The following is a 14,525-nucleotide window of genomic DNA, read 5'->3' on the forward strand; positions in this document are numbered from 1 at the left end:
CAGGCCACAGGGGTCACCCACTTACTGGCCACAGGACATGTAAAAAAAAAAAAGAACCTGCGCTGGGGCTCTACTGATTAAATGGGCTTAAACGTGCAGCACACAACAGCGAGCAAAAAGCATGGTTTCCTCTTAACACTTTGCCTGCTTCTTTTGCTGTCAGTATTTACTGCCATGACTGTCCTTTTCATGAAGACGAGTGCATAACAATCATAGAACATTGAAGAAAAGGTGGGACGCAGGAATATAGTTTTCAATCAAGCTTTTAATGAAAAGATCATAAAATAACAGTTTATCATCACTGTACATTAAGACTGCAAATGTCCATAGGCTGAGATAATTATTAGATTTTATGTATCCTCTTAATTATTTATGACACTTGAGATTGAGCCACAACAAAACGTGGCTCTGACCTGAATTCAAGCTCTGAAGAAAATAGAACAAAGGAGTATCATCCCTTTAGAGCCGCATCCCGGGCCCTACCACCCAATTTTTAGGTTAAAGAAAGATGTGCATCCTCCATTTTTATGGTTTGAGGAGCCACAGGGTAAACTTCCCCTATCCCTCTACCCCATCCAGACTACACTGTGAACCGATTAAACCTTAACAGACCTCAAGCACAAGTGGATAATAAGGTTCCAATGGTTATTGATTTATCTGGGAAGCTACTAGCCTCACTTGCCAGCTCGCCTCTAAAACACACATATATAGATCTCAGTGGGAAATGTTTAGCAAGCAAAGTCATAACTGGATTGTTGATATTCACAGAGGTTAAGCACGAATCAACTACCCACTGACATTTTGACCTACAACTTGTTGCAAAAATGTGTTATTCTTATGTCACGCAGTGTAAAACAAGACTTTTTTCAAGGTTTCCAACTGCATAGTACGATCATTTTAGTTGGCCCGTTTTAGTAGTTCCGCCGGAGAAGCATCTTTTCAGAGAGCTCCTCCTCTCCAGAGTGGAGGTCTGCCACTTCCTGGAACAGGACATCACAAAGGGGGAATGTGGGTGACAGTGCATATGTTCAGCTCCCTGGATGCAAACTCATTAACTGCATTAAGCTATAGGGGTCTGTTTTTATCCTCTTATCCGGCAAAATGGCTTCCATGAGAACTGCTCAGAACTCCGCCAACCCACAACAAAGCATGCATGCCATCTAAAGTGAAGCTGACATAGGCCCACTAAGCATCTTCATTTTTGTAAATTACGGTCCTTCGCTCATGAGGCCTCTTTTTTGCATTACTGAACAGAAGGCAATTTAATGCATTTTTTTATGTAGACGAATTTCAATACTAGTAGTGGTTTAATTTAAGTCAGGACTCAGAACACACAAATGCACCTGAATAGCCACTAAACGATCAGGGGTGTTCAAAATATCCCTTGAAAGCCTGGGGATGTAAACTGGTTCTCAACATTAAGAACATGTATCCACACAAAGCATGAAATTAAGGAGGGAAGCTTTTTCTTAATCCCCTCAATCAGTCAGGTAAATGCTATTTGCAGTTTTACCTTTCATAACACAAAAAGATGTTATTAAGAATCACATACGGAATTCCAAGTGTGGCTGCTAACTGATAATCTGACCTGTCTCAGCCTTTGTTGGGATCATGGAAAGGCCCTGAAACTTCTATCATCAAGAAAAGTGGTTGGACTGATGCAACCTGGCACTGCTCACCTCGCTGAGAGGGATAGGGTTTAAAGTCACAAGGTTGGTGAATAGGACCCATTACACATTGGCTAATGTATCTCTACAAATAGATTCACTCTCACACATTTTAAGATTACAAAATGTGTTCTCTTAGAAAGCAGTGAATGTAAAGTAACACTCGAAATGTGAAAAGACCTTTTAGGTTCTTTCACGAGACATACACTTCTGAAAGATCAAGACGGATTTGAAAAGGTGGCATTTCAAACTAACAGACTTTATTCTTAAATGTTTCTCTGCGTGTCATCATGGGGAGTGGCTGTTTGGAAACATTCTTTGCTTGCAATGTGACCCAATCAACACAATGCATAGAGAGATTCCTAGCTTCATCCACCACATTCCAAACGTTGAATGCAAATACACCAGTAAGTAAAACATGAGGTAGTTTCACAATGCAAAACATTACCTAGATAAATTTATCTTCAAATTTTTTGAAGACAAATTCCTTGCTAGGTGAATCCAACAGTGCATTGTGCATTTGTTTTATTTTTAATAAATTCAACTCTCCTGGGATGTGCAACCTAACTAATGAAATACAACAAAATATTTTTTTAAGAGGTCTTGCTTTCTGGAAAAGATGCAAACTGTGTGGACAAGATTTGTCTTCTGTTAGTCTTCTTCCTTTTTACATCTGTAGTGTACATATGAAAATCAGCATACAAGACTCCACCCAGAAAGGTTTTTGAGAAAAGAATTGAATATCGCACTGGAAGAGAGCATGAACAGTTTTACAACTTGCTAGTACTAGTGACACATTTTGTGTCTCCTTGGTTATGGCGGTTACTTCCTGAGGTGTTCTGTTGGTATTGCACCACGGGTGAAGCAGACATCAAGGAACTGCATATCACTGGACTGTGCCAAATTGATAATTATAACTCTAGCTTTGAGACTCTTATTGCTTACAAGAAGTAATGATTGGGGAACAAAATGAGGAGCACATCTCCTAACCTTTATTCTTCTCTCGCCCACTTTCCCTTCATCATTCCCAACCCAATTTGGCTTCTACTAAGCCCGGGAAGTGCTCAAATGGACGAAACTCCTTTTTTCCCAAAACTGAAGTGACTCAGTAAATACTGATAATCCTGAATGTGAGCCAGCACTGTTTGGAGGACAGTGCCTTGAAGAGAGAAAAGAAAAAAAACAGGAATCATTGAAAAAGAGCATACATTGTAACGTGGACACATTAAATACAGAAACAAAACAGAAGTTCCTCTTCTAGATAAAGCTACAAAAGTCCAGTCCTTGCACTGTTTTCACAGGTTTATGGTTTATGGCTATGCTGTGAGTCTCTGAGATTAGTTATTTTTTTGTTTTTCTTTTTTTAAAGTCCTGTAGAGTCAGCCCTGTACACTTGCCTTTAACTTTGCAAGCCAAATTCTAGATCGATTTTTTAATGTTCTTTCCCCTTGCAAAAAAATAGGTGTGCACAGGAGCTGAGAAATAAATACATTCATTACTGCAAATACATATTGATACAAAAAAACAACACTGTCAAATAGTGTCTGCACCATCTTTGTTAGACTGAAGACCAGGCAAAATTAATATCCCATTTTCGGTTACCTCTTCATGAATTTGAAGTGGCTTTTAAATAAAGATTAAAAAAATAGACTACATTTGTGTTTTGAATTCTCCGTAACACTTTATTCTTTTTTTGGCTTCAGCAATATTCTGTTGACTCGTTTCCTTGGTATCTCTTCTACTGGGCCCTGCTATCAGTTGCTAATTTGGAAATGATCAGCAATGTGAAGGTTTTAATAAGTAAGAAAGACAAGTGTGAGTAAGGTTTAATACATTTCTAGTTAGCTGACAAGAGAGTACTATCAGACAATACTCAGCTTACAGAAAGACAGACTTCCCATTGTGAGCTAGTAGGTATCTATGTGGTACTTTGGGACACGCCATTCCAGAAAATATCACATACTACATGGCTAGTATGTGAAATGCTACGAAATAAACTAGTTTGGTTGTTTGCTTGAAATGTGTTTTTGAAACAAAACTCGTAATAGGGTTATTTTCTCAATAATTCTAAACATGAAATGTAGGAAAGATCGTGCCCATGCTGCCATGCCAGCTTAACAGTGGTGCCACGTGAACTCTAGCATGCAGCTTGAAAGGTAAACGTTTTTGTAGTGTTTAATTTTTGGATATTTGTATTCAACAATAAAGCATTAAATCATGTTGAGAGATCTTTGGTGATATGTGCCTTTTACATCTTATTCTTTAAACCTTCTCCATAATGGCACCTTCCTAAAGTAATCCTGGTCAGAGAACAGTACCCATTAGCTACACCACATGGTTCTCATCAAAAAGGTAAGTTATGTACCACATGCCATTGACCAATTTAATTCTCAGCTTCCACTAGAACGCTGTGTTTTTCAGCTTGGAAAATGTTCAGTGTACTTAAAGGCTTGAAGGGCGCTATTGCCCTGGCTGGAGAAAATTAATCTTATTTTAGAAAAACCAAGTAGAGTTAATGGTGGTGAAAAGAATCAAACTATTCCTTCCAACAATCCAGTGTTCAACAAAGTCATGCTGCAGTTATTTTTTCCATGGGGGTTATTTTATGTGATAAATACTACATATTCGACAGTCTCCAGCCAAAACTATAAAGAAGTAATTTGTCCACTAATGCAGAATCCCTAAAAACGCTTATATTCAAGCCCAGTGACCAACCCAGAGTATTTATGAACACTCATTGTGGCTGATGAAATGTCTTGCTATGTAATTTTGTTTTGAGCAAGGAATATTGGATAGGACTATTGAAGGAATTTACCCAAAGAATACATGGAAACTGCTCCCAAAACATTGAGAAACCTAGCTACAAAGTGCTTTAATGCCCTTTTAAGAGTCATCCAACACTCTGTCACCCGCACAATGAAGACTACTCATGCATCTAAATACAGAACACAACCCATGGGTTGTAATGGAATGCGGGTAGATAGCTATTATTTCAACTACTTTCCTATTATCAATAGCAAGAAACAGAAATGGAAAAGATTAACTTTGACTGGCCCCTAGATCAGTTGAGGTCTGAAACTGTAAAAGTTTATGTAAACAATGAGATAAATATATTAGTATCTTTTTCTGAGCCAAGCAAGGTTTCTACACTCATTCAAAATGTGCTTTGGTTTAAAAATAGTTTTGTGAATTTGGGTATGAGCTCTTTCTTTGTATTTAATATACAACTTTTGCTACTTAATTGGTATTTCCTGTTATTCCGAAACCATTCTGGAACTAAAACAACTAAAGCATTTATTTAAGCTGCCTGGTGCCTTTGTGAATGTTTTTGTCAATGTTTTTTTTTCTCTCGAAGCTCTGTGAACCTGACAACCCTCCCACAAAAAAGAGTAATCTTCCCCCAACCCCGAAAAAACTCTAAAACCTTAAATATGAAACTAGTGTTTTGCTTTTTCATTAAAATACAGAAATTGTTTGATACAATACTATGTCGTACAAATGTAGTTGAGAGTTTGGCGCCTAAGCCAACAATCCCTGAAGTTTTGAGTATTATTATTATTATTACTGTCACAGTTTGGAAATGTTTTTCTCAATAGTCATTCCATGGAACAAAAATTCTATACAGCTACTTCGAAAAAAACAAATTTCTATTTGTACAATACGCTTGCTGTACACAGACATTTTGTCATTGTTGTTTAAGTGCTGAAAAAAAGAAAGCAACAGAAGGTTCCTATAAAAACCATTGAGTCCAAAATCTTCAAAATAGTGTATCCAGCAGTGCAAAAAAACACAAACCAACTGCCCAACCAGTGGGACACAGGGATAATCAAAGGTTTTCTATGTTCCGTTGTAAAACACAATCTTCCATATATTGCAGCTGGTAATAGAGTTTTTATGGTGGACAGCAGTACGCAGCCAGGTGGTAAGATTTCGACACAGGGTCCTATTCTAAACATCGACAGGAATATTATAAAGGAAAAGACATCTTTGGATCCCATAGGGATGGGTTGGAACACATTGTCATCAGTTCTCTTAACTGCATGGATTTGCCGGCTGAAAATGAGCGATCATTTTAACACCAATACAACTTCAGTAATTTTACATCATGACTTAACTGTACTCATGTGCAGTACCAAAAATATTCTGCTATCTCTAAGATAAGGGTCTCCATGTTGAAAAATCTTTAAGGTGAGGTAGTTATCGCTGTTATCTCCCGAAGCATTGAAATCCATGGCAGGATTTTCAATCGTCACTGGTCATCATCTATCATCTATCTCTCTGGACACGATTGGGTTTGGAAGAAGCAGTTTTAATGCCGTTTTTAAAGTAAACAATTCACAAATGGACATCAGTCTTGTGAGCATGACTATAAATAAGCTGACAGGTAAGTACCCCAGGCTAGTCCCTATGAAGGGACTTCCCTGGTGAGTCTGCAACCATGACTGATACCTCATGTCACTGACAATAGTCCAGCCTTAGAACATCTCTTTGCAGTGCTAGTGTTGTATTGCAATTTTACTTGTTAAGTAATTCAATCATGCTTGGGAAAATAACAAATGGAACTGCTGCAAAAATGTTGCAGAATCTTGCAATACATTGAGCAATTTTTGTTCGAACATGTGCAGGGATCCATACATTTGAACACTACATAAATCATATTTTGAAATTGCACAGCCAAATAGAAGGAAACCAGAGTGAGCCAAGCAGCCTCTAAATTGCAACTTCCAAATCCCTCGAATGTGTGCCTTGTTATCAAACATTCATGGATACCTGTAGGATTTATTCTGCCATCTGCACTCCCTAGCATCCCATTCTGTACATCTGCTAGAGTTCAGAGTAAGTCCTTTAAAACTGAGAACACGACACTAGGCCTGAGAACGTTTAATATGACCACAGCCAATTGAAGTTGAAAAAGTCACACCAAGGGGTGGGTATTTCACAAGGTCTGAATATCCAGTGAAAAGAGCCCACCAATTGTTTTCATGGCAGTCAAATGTCGCAACTTGTTATGCCATTGACAGTGTAAGACACCGAGCATGAATGTAGTTTTTAACATCAATGACAGCACAACCAGGAGTGGAATGTAAATAGTTTAAATGATTCACACAAATAGAAGATTTGAACAAACTAAAAGTGCACCGTAACTCTTTTTTCATTTTCATAGACTTGCGAAGGGGGAAATTAATCACCAAGGGAAATAGGCAGACAGCCTCTTAACACTGCATTTCTAAACTAAAACAGCCTGTTGCAGCCACATATTCGACACAGCGCTTATTATCAGCAGCATATGTTAATTTATGAAATCAGTTTTTTACAAATGGCAGGAGATTAGATCTTGTCTACTTCTTGGCACCCCACTGTTGAGAAAGCAGTGTGCTTAAAAACATTGATACCTCATGTACCTTGTTTTTTCATATGGACAGAAATGCAGAAAAAAAGTAACTCCTGACTTTTCGATGAGACCCATCGATGGCAATAATTCCAACAGAGAGAAAAAAATCATTTAAAACAAAAATCTATTCCTCTATTTTGAAGTTTTGGACTCAATGACTTCACATTGACAACATCAGTTTGAGAAAAAAAAACATAGCTGCATCCCAACCCTATAAAAGCAACAAAAAAAAATACAAATCTTTGGGGAGAGGAAACAAACGGGAAACGAGGAATGCCCACACTATCCCCGCATAATGTCTTGGAGAAGAGGTTCCACATGCCATTCAACTTCCCTCTAAGAGACACTTCCTCTGGTTTCTTTAGATGCGGCTGTTATCTTTTTTGGCAAGGTGATGAGTTCTGTTTTACATTCACTGTTGTCCCTGAAAAAGCTAAAGACAGAACATGCTACAAATCAGAAAGCTTTGGCTCTGCCAATGCCCGATGTCTAGCTGCCAATCTTGACAAGACCCTAGTGTAACAGTGGCTGCCTAGCTAATGAGATAAAGTTTTGCAGCACTCTCCCTGTGCACCACCTACCAAGGCTACACGTGAACTACATTGAATTTCAGCCTACATTCTTGTTTCATTGGTTTAATGTCTCTCTCGGTTTTCCAATCTATTCGAACATAAAACAAATTGTAGTAGAAATAAAGCGTATAATGTCTTTGTTTACTTGTACATGCTTCCTTTTTGGTCTATAAAATATAAACGCATAAATCCAGGTGAGCATTGCAGAGGAGCACCTTTCACATAACTGGACAATGATAACAAGCTACAACAAAAAATGACTTCTTGTAAACGTTACTCAACTCAGAGGAGATGTTCCCTAGTTGCTGAGAAAGTTTACCACCGAGTTCCACCAACCAGAGAGCTATACACAAGGTCACGCCAACTGAAGTCAAGGGTGAGGGCAGGGTGTGCACGTGAAGTGGAGAGGGGATGGAGGCTAAAACTTCAAAGAAGTTTCTGGCAGAAGTGTGAGGCCTCCGAAGTGATAGCAGCTGCTGGCTGTGACAACTTGTGCAGATGTTCAGGGGAATGTTAGTGCTTGCCTGTCCTTGAAGGAGGACGACCTGAAACACTCTGGTTTGTTTAAGTGCTTTGCACTCTGTGCTTGCATTTTATTAAATCCAAAGTCCAGACAAAAGTTGCCCACTGATACATGGCACATAAATATCAATCCAAGACCTATCAAGTACGCACAGTGGCCTACCACGGCTCACGGACAACCTGGAACCGACTACAACCCACAGAGGACACAATCTTGTAGACTGTCAGAAAAACAGCATTTCCAGCAGACATTTCAAGATCTGGTTCCAACACTGCGTCAGAGTTTGGTGTGACACATGGGGAGATAAGCTGAATACTAACCCACTGCCTCTATCTCTAAATCCTACGTGTCAAAGTGCGAGCATCAGAGAGAAATGCAGAGGCGTGTTCAACTGGCTGGATTATGGGGATCTTGCTGGCCTTGGTCTGGAACTAAATAGCTTTGATAGGAAAGACCGGGCCCTTTAATTTTCTAGACCATAGTGAGCCAGCATCCTAGCCTAAATCCAAACTATGTTAAACTCACATCATTAAAGGGTACAGGTTCCGGCCTGTGCTGGGTGGAAATCAAACTTTTAAGCAATCCCTTTCTTTGGCCAAGCGTTGCTGTAACTTGTTTAGCTGAACTTGGTTGATGAACACTGGGTGGTAAAAAAAATCCCAAACTTAATTTCTATTTCATATAGTTAATTACATGTAAAGAAAAATATAAACAAAAAAACACCATCTAATCTTTCACTATCTGTCTTACTGTTCTGAATATTTCAAGAGGTAGCAAAGGTAGGGAGCCTGACTTGCACCAGGCTCACTCTTAGTGAGGAGAGAAACGCTAAACATACACAAACACACAAAACAAAGTACCGAACAGAACTCTTATCAAGTCCAGCCTTGTCACCCACCTCAAAACAAAAACCCAAGAAGAGTCCCAGAACTTTCCAGTTCAAACATTCACATAATAAACGTTACTACTGTGTTTTTCATTAATAAACAAGTACCTCTGTTCCTCAAAGGACACCCATACATAACAACGTGTAAAAGTCAAGACCCTCTTTCACACTGTAAAAAGAAATTCCAGGGCATCCAAATTGTCAGCCAGTCACGGGTACGACGAAGAACGGTAGCTGGGTGGTTAGGGGTGGTCAGCTGTAGCAAGCCTGTCCTGACATACCAATGTGAAAGCAGACGAATGCCTACTCTGTGGTGAGGGACTGAGGGAGCAGAGTCACTGTTTGCCCCTTTGGCTCCCACTGAAAAGTACTGTGCATGAGGGTTAGGTTGGGTGAACCCAAGTCCAGCAAACTTGCTACAATGCCTCCCACTCCGGTCTCAGCCTAACGTCCACAGGAAGGTCTGGCCACAGACCTTCCTTTGCTACTGCATTCAGACCAGCGTAACATGCGTTAGGCTGGTTTCCTGTTTTTGAGGATATGTGAATAGTCGGAGTGGTTACCAGTCAGAGAAATGATCTGTGGATCAGAAATATTTGAGGTTACTTGGTTTTCACTATAAACACAAAATGGAGATCGTCCCACCCTCTCGCTTTGGAATATCCATATCTGACTTGCACATGCAAAATACCAAGATGTTTGGTGAAAGCCAACTACTGCTAGGGAAAACTAACAGAAATACATGCTAGAAAATATCCAGTAGGAGAACCAGCCACAAAATGGACCCAGACCCCCCACACCATTTCCCCTTAAGATGGCAGCAGCAAACAAGGTAAATCTCCCCCTTTGGTGAATGAAAGGGACATGCTAAATGTGACTTTAAAGCAACATTTATCGTTTCTTCTCCACTCCCTTTTAATATAACAATTGATGACACTGGGGCATGAAATAAGAGTGTGTGCATGATATATATTCATATACACATATATATTTTACACACAGATGGTTGAGGTAAGAGAAATGGAAAGGGGCTTTGGGTTAGTGGCATCAACTCTGCTTTGGACCTCCCCCCACCCACCCCCCCCCCGGTGTTTTCCTTAAAGCTCATTGGGTTTTCTTTCGCCCTTTCCTTAACCAGTCTACCCATGACTGAACTGGAACGTGATATGCCCTTTAAGCAGCAAAGTCTACAGAAAGGTAACCACCGCGGCTGGGAGAGATGCACATTCGCTGGAAATCTTTGGAGTCTTTGGCTTATGTTGGAGAGTTATGCATGCGCAGGTGGCTGATGAGGTTGCGCTGCTGCGTAAACTTCCCACCACACAGTTGACATTCATAGGGCTTTTCTCCTGAGTGAACACGCATGTGCTCGGTCAGTCGGTACTGCCTTGTGAAGCGCATGCCGCACTCATCACATGCAAAGGGCTTTAGGCCCAGGTGACTGCGCATGTGCCGCGTCATGGTGCCACGCTGTGTGAACATCTTGCCACAGATGTTGCACGGGAACGGTCGAGTGAGCCAGTGTGTCTTCTCATGTTGCCGTAATGTGGCTGGATCTTTGTAACTTTTCTCACAGATAGCACACTTGAAAGGCCGTGATTCAGCATTGAATGCCTGATTTGGGGTAGCAGACAGGTCCTCTGCTTCCTCCTTGCAGTAGGAGTCCTCATCTTTGATATACAGTTCTTCCTCTGTGTGTGTCTCCACATGTGAATTGAGCTCCTCAGAGTTGGGGAAGCCCCTCCCACATGGGATGCACACATACAGGTTGTCACCAAATGCAACAGACTCATAACCCTCCTGTCTGTAGATGTAGTTGGAGCTGGCAGGCCCACCTTCCTCGTTCTCGCTTTGACCGCTGTCCTCACTGTTATCTTTGCCGTTCTCCAGCTCTTCTTTGCATTGGTAGGGCGGTGCCGAGTTGTAGGGTCCACCTGGGTCATGCTCTGATGTTTTAGCTAAAGGGCCCACAATGACTCCGTTAGGAAGAGAGTCACACTCCTCCCCTCCTTGGCCACAATCTTTTTTACTGCCCCAATCCCTTTTTCTTGCAGAGTGGCGGTGGCCTTTGTGCTGGCCGTTCTCTGGTGCAGCATGGTTCTCTTCAGTGGACTCCAGCTCCATGGGCTCTGCAACCCCATCCATCAACCCCGAGACATGGTTTGTCATGGAGTCTTCAAATGAGGCACTGTTGGCTGCAGAGGCAGAGGCCGACTGTGGTGAGCCATGCTGACTCTCATTGGGCGGCAAGTCATCTTGAGCGTGTGCATTGAAGAGAGGGGGGCTTTTCTTGGACAGGTCCAAGCCGAGTTCTTGGTCACACCCGTTTCCATTGATGTTTTCAGTGTTGCTGCTGTGGAGTGAAGCGTGGCAGTTTTCCTGATTAGAGCTGCTATGAAAAATCTCCTCATCAGAGGCTTTCCCCTTCGGTAGTTCTTTGGCATGGGAACCCTTGCTGCGTTCACTATATCCAGGGTACCGTGCTGAAGTGACCGGAGGTGCAGTGAGTCTGTGGCTGCGGCCGTGCCGTCCCAAACCATGGATACCCAGTCTCCCAGAAAAAGCCTTTCCATAACGTTTCAACTTCTTTCGGCAGAGGGTGGCGAGTTCGTGCAATTGGAGGTAGCTTGCTGCAGTGAGGAGGGCGCTGAAGTTCTGCTCTCCGGGCTGCTCTGTTGACAGGAGCTTCCCAGTGTAGATAAAGTCTAATATCTGGCGGAAAATGGTTGGGTTAACCATATCCGTGTCCAGGTTAATGAGGTTGTCGTGTAAGACGAGAGACTTGAAGTACATGCTGCTTGCTGCCAGGATGTTCTTGTGGGCGCGAAAGAGGGCATTTTCCACCACAATGATGACGTCACAGAGGAAACCTTTGGCTCGCTGCTGATTCAGCTGAAGCAGCAGTTGTTTGGCATGATGTGGCTGGTCCATTTCCACTTAGTCTTGCTTCAACATTCAACTGTACCACCTGCAACGAGACAAAGAGAGTGTCAAAGCAGATGTCACACAGTCTGAGCTTGATAAAATATATTCAACAACTCTTATCACCTCAGTTTATCAACTCCTTTCAGAATAAACACCCACCCCTATAGTAAAGAATACCAAGAATCCAACTTCAAATGAAAAATATATTTATTACAGCCCCAGGAAAATACATGACTTCAGATTCTCCTTTAGAACAGCTTCCTCCAACCTGTTATCACTTAGTGCCTATTCTACCCAAGTGTTCTAGAACAAAATAGACATGAAAGACATTGAATTACATTCACATTACAAAAACATATGTCCCTTTAACAAAACATTCTAACTGAAATGAATCTAGGAAAAACAAGCGGACCAAAAACTATTTACATATATATATATATATAATCTTTAAATCTTTGGTTTAGGACTACCATATCTCCCATATGTTATCTGATCAAATGCAGATTGATTTGAATTTTCTACGTCACATGTTAAATATCCTGAGTTCAATGTTATTCATGCCCTGCTTGTAGAATCTTACTGCAATGACATGTTATAGAATGTTGAGTCAAATTGTCACAGTTGACTGGGCTGAGCAGCCTGCTGGCTGCTCCTGGTGGGGTCTATTGTACTATCTTGAATAAAGCTACCTGAAACTCCTCATGCGTACCTGACTCAATCCCTACAATGCTCTTATTCACAATTAGGAGAGTTATCTTTATTCAAATCTGTATTATTTATCACTTCAACACGAACAACGCTATTAATAACATCTTCACTGCCCATTCAATCATAATTTCATGCTTCTGCCATTCTCCCACACATTACACTTTTATACTCGTACAACCTGCTCAGATGACACATTTTCCCATTGTTCAACAAAGCTTAATTGCTAAATAATGTAAACACCTTTACAGGTTCAGAGAACCTGCTTTCTTCCCCTTTGCACATTTTCCTCTCTCTCCTTACCTTCCCCTAATCACTAATCACAACCGAAAACACCTTTGTCCCTTGTTTCTTGTCATATCAATTCCTGTGAATCTGTTTTGCAAATGCCATTTTCTTTTTTTTTTCTTTTTTACAATTTCTGGAGACCATTCTTCTTTTTTGGCTATAGGCATCCAACATCAATCTTACTGATGGGTTTATGCCCCCTCATTAAACAAATGGACTTGATTAGTACTACTGGTAGGAGTGATTCTATATGTCCAAATGAACTTCATAACCTAATTTTCCCATTTCAACTAACTGCTGACAGCCAGCTGTACGGTATCTTTAATTACTCAGTTAAAGCGTTCAACTAACCCATTCCCTTCTGGATGATAAACTGAGGTGGTTTAAAAAGAATACAATTTGTCTTCATAAATTTCCTGATACAAATTGAGGTCTATTTTTGGATATGATATATTACAGTAACCTCTCTTGCATAAATATTTTGTCCAAAAAGTGCACAATGCTTTCACAAACGACTTTGCGCAAAATTTCAATTTCGGTCCACTTAAAAAAATGATCCATTACTACTATGATGCATTTGCTCTCATTAATTTAATCATCTATCGGACCCATTATATCAATACCAATTTTTCTCCAAGGATGCACACATGAAATAGGGGATAGAGGGGAATGAAAAGTCTTCGGACACTTGTCAAAATAATTACCTTATAAACACTCCTTTATTTTCCTTTCAATGTCACTATCGAAACCAGATCACCAATACACATTAGTTATTTTATTCTTGATCCGTGAGATAATTAGATGTCATTTTTGACACAATTCTAGTATTTTGTTCCATAATGTCATTTGTTGTACAAATTTACCACATTTTATCAACAAACTTTTTTTCCACTTAATTTCTCACCTCCCAAAAGATACGTTCATTCTTACCCAGAACTCTCTTCTCGGGTCATCCTTTGTTCACAAACATCAAACGCTTAGTCTATTTTTTGTCTCTGGTTGTATGTTCTTTCCACTCATTGATATCAATATCACTCAGAACAATCAAATAGGCCAGCAACATAGCCTTCATTCAAAAACTTCTCACCGTTGTCCTTTAAAGGCAATGAAATCAGACTCAAGAAATCAGAAAAACAGTTCTCAATGCAAGAAATGTAAAGTATATCCTACTTAAAGTCTTCATTCATACCGTCAAATATATTACTGATAAGTCACAGAAACATTGCAGCGGCAGATGCCAGTACGAAAGACTCCTCCCCCTGGTATCCAATTCACATACAGGTTTTTTCCTTTGTCTTCCTACACATCCTGGTATAATAATGACCCAACACCACAGGCTGAACATTTTTTTTAATTAAAACATCCTTTCATTAAAGTTTGGAGAACATACAGCCAATCCTAATATTGATTATTACTTGTGATAATCATGGAACTTATTTCGAAAATGTCCCTCCTCATAGGACCTAACACTCTTAACCCATTAAATTTCCTTGAAACATTCATCCGTCACACACCCCCGCCGGCCAAATTAATTCCCTTGTATTGAAGGTGAGGCGCACACATTTGC

General features: G+C 40.4%; 1 protein-coding gene across 5 annotated transcripts in view; it reads right to left on the minus strand.

Moving 5' to 3' along the window:
- Window positions 1-247: 247 nt before the first annotated feature.
- HIC2 (HIC ZBTB transcriptional repressor 2) overlaps window positions 248-14,525 on the minus strand; it is a 587,905-nt gene continuing 573,627 nt past the window's right edge. For all 5 annotated transcript variants that reach the window (XM_078667867.1, XM_078667870.1, XM_078667869.1 and 2 more), the window contains one exon: window positions 248-12,008. In XM_078667867.1, the coding sequence (XP_078523993.1) occupies window positions 10,295-11,971 (1,677 nt within the window). In that variant the 5' untranslated portion in view covers window positions 11,972-12,008 and the 3' untranslated portion in view covers window positions 248-10,294. The remainder of the gene's footprint in view (window positions 12,009-14,525) is intronic.

Source organism: Lissotriton helveticus, chromosome 11 (assembly GCF_964261635.1).
Source record: "Lissotriton helveticus chromosome 11, aLisHel1.1, whole genome shotgun sequence".
Taxonomy (NCBI): Eukaryota; Metazoa; Chordata; class Amphibia; order Caudata; family Salamandridae; genus Lissotriton; species Lissotriton helveticus.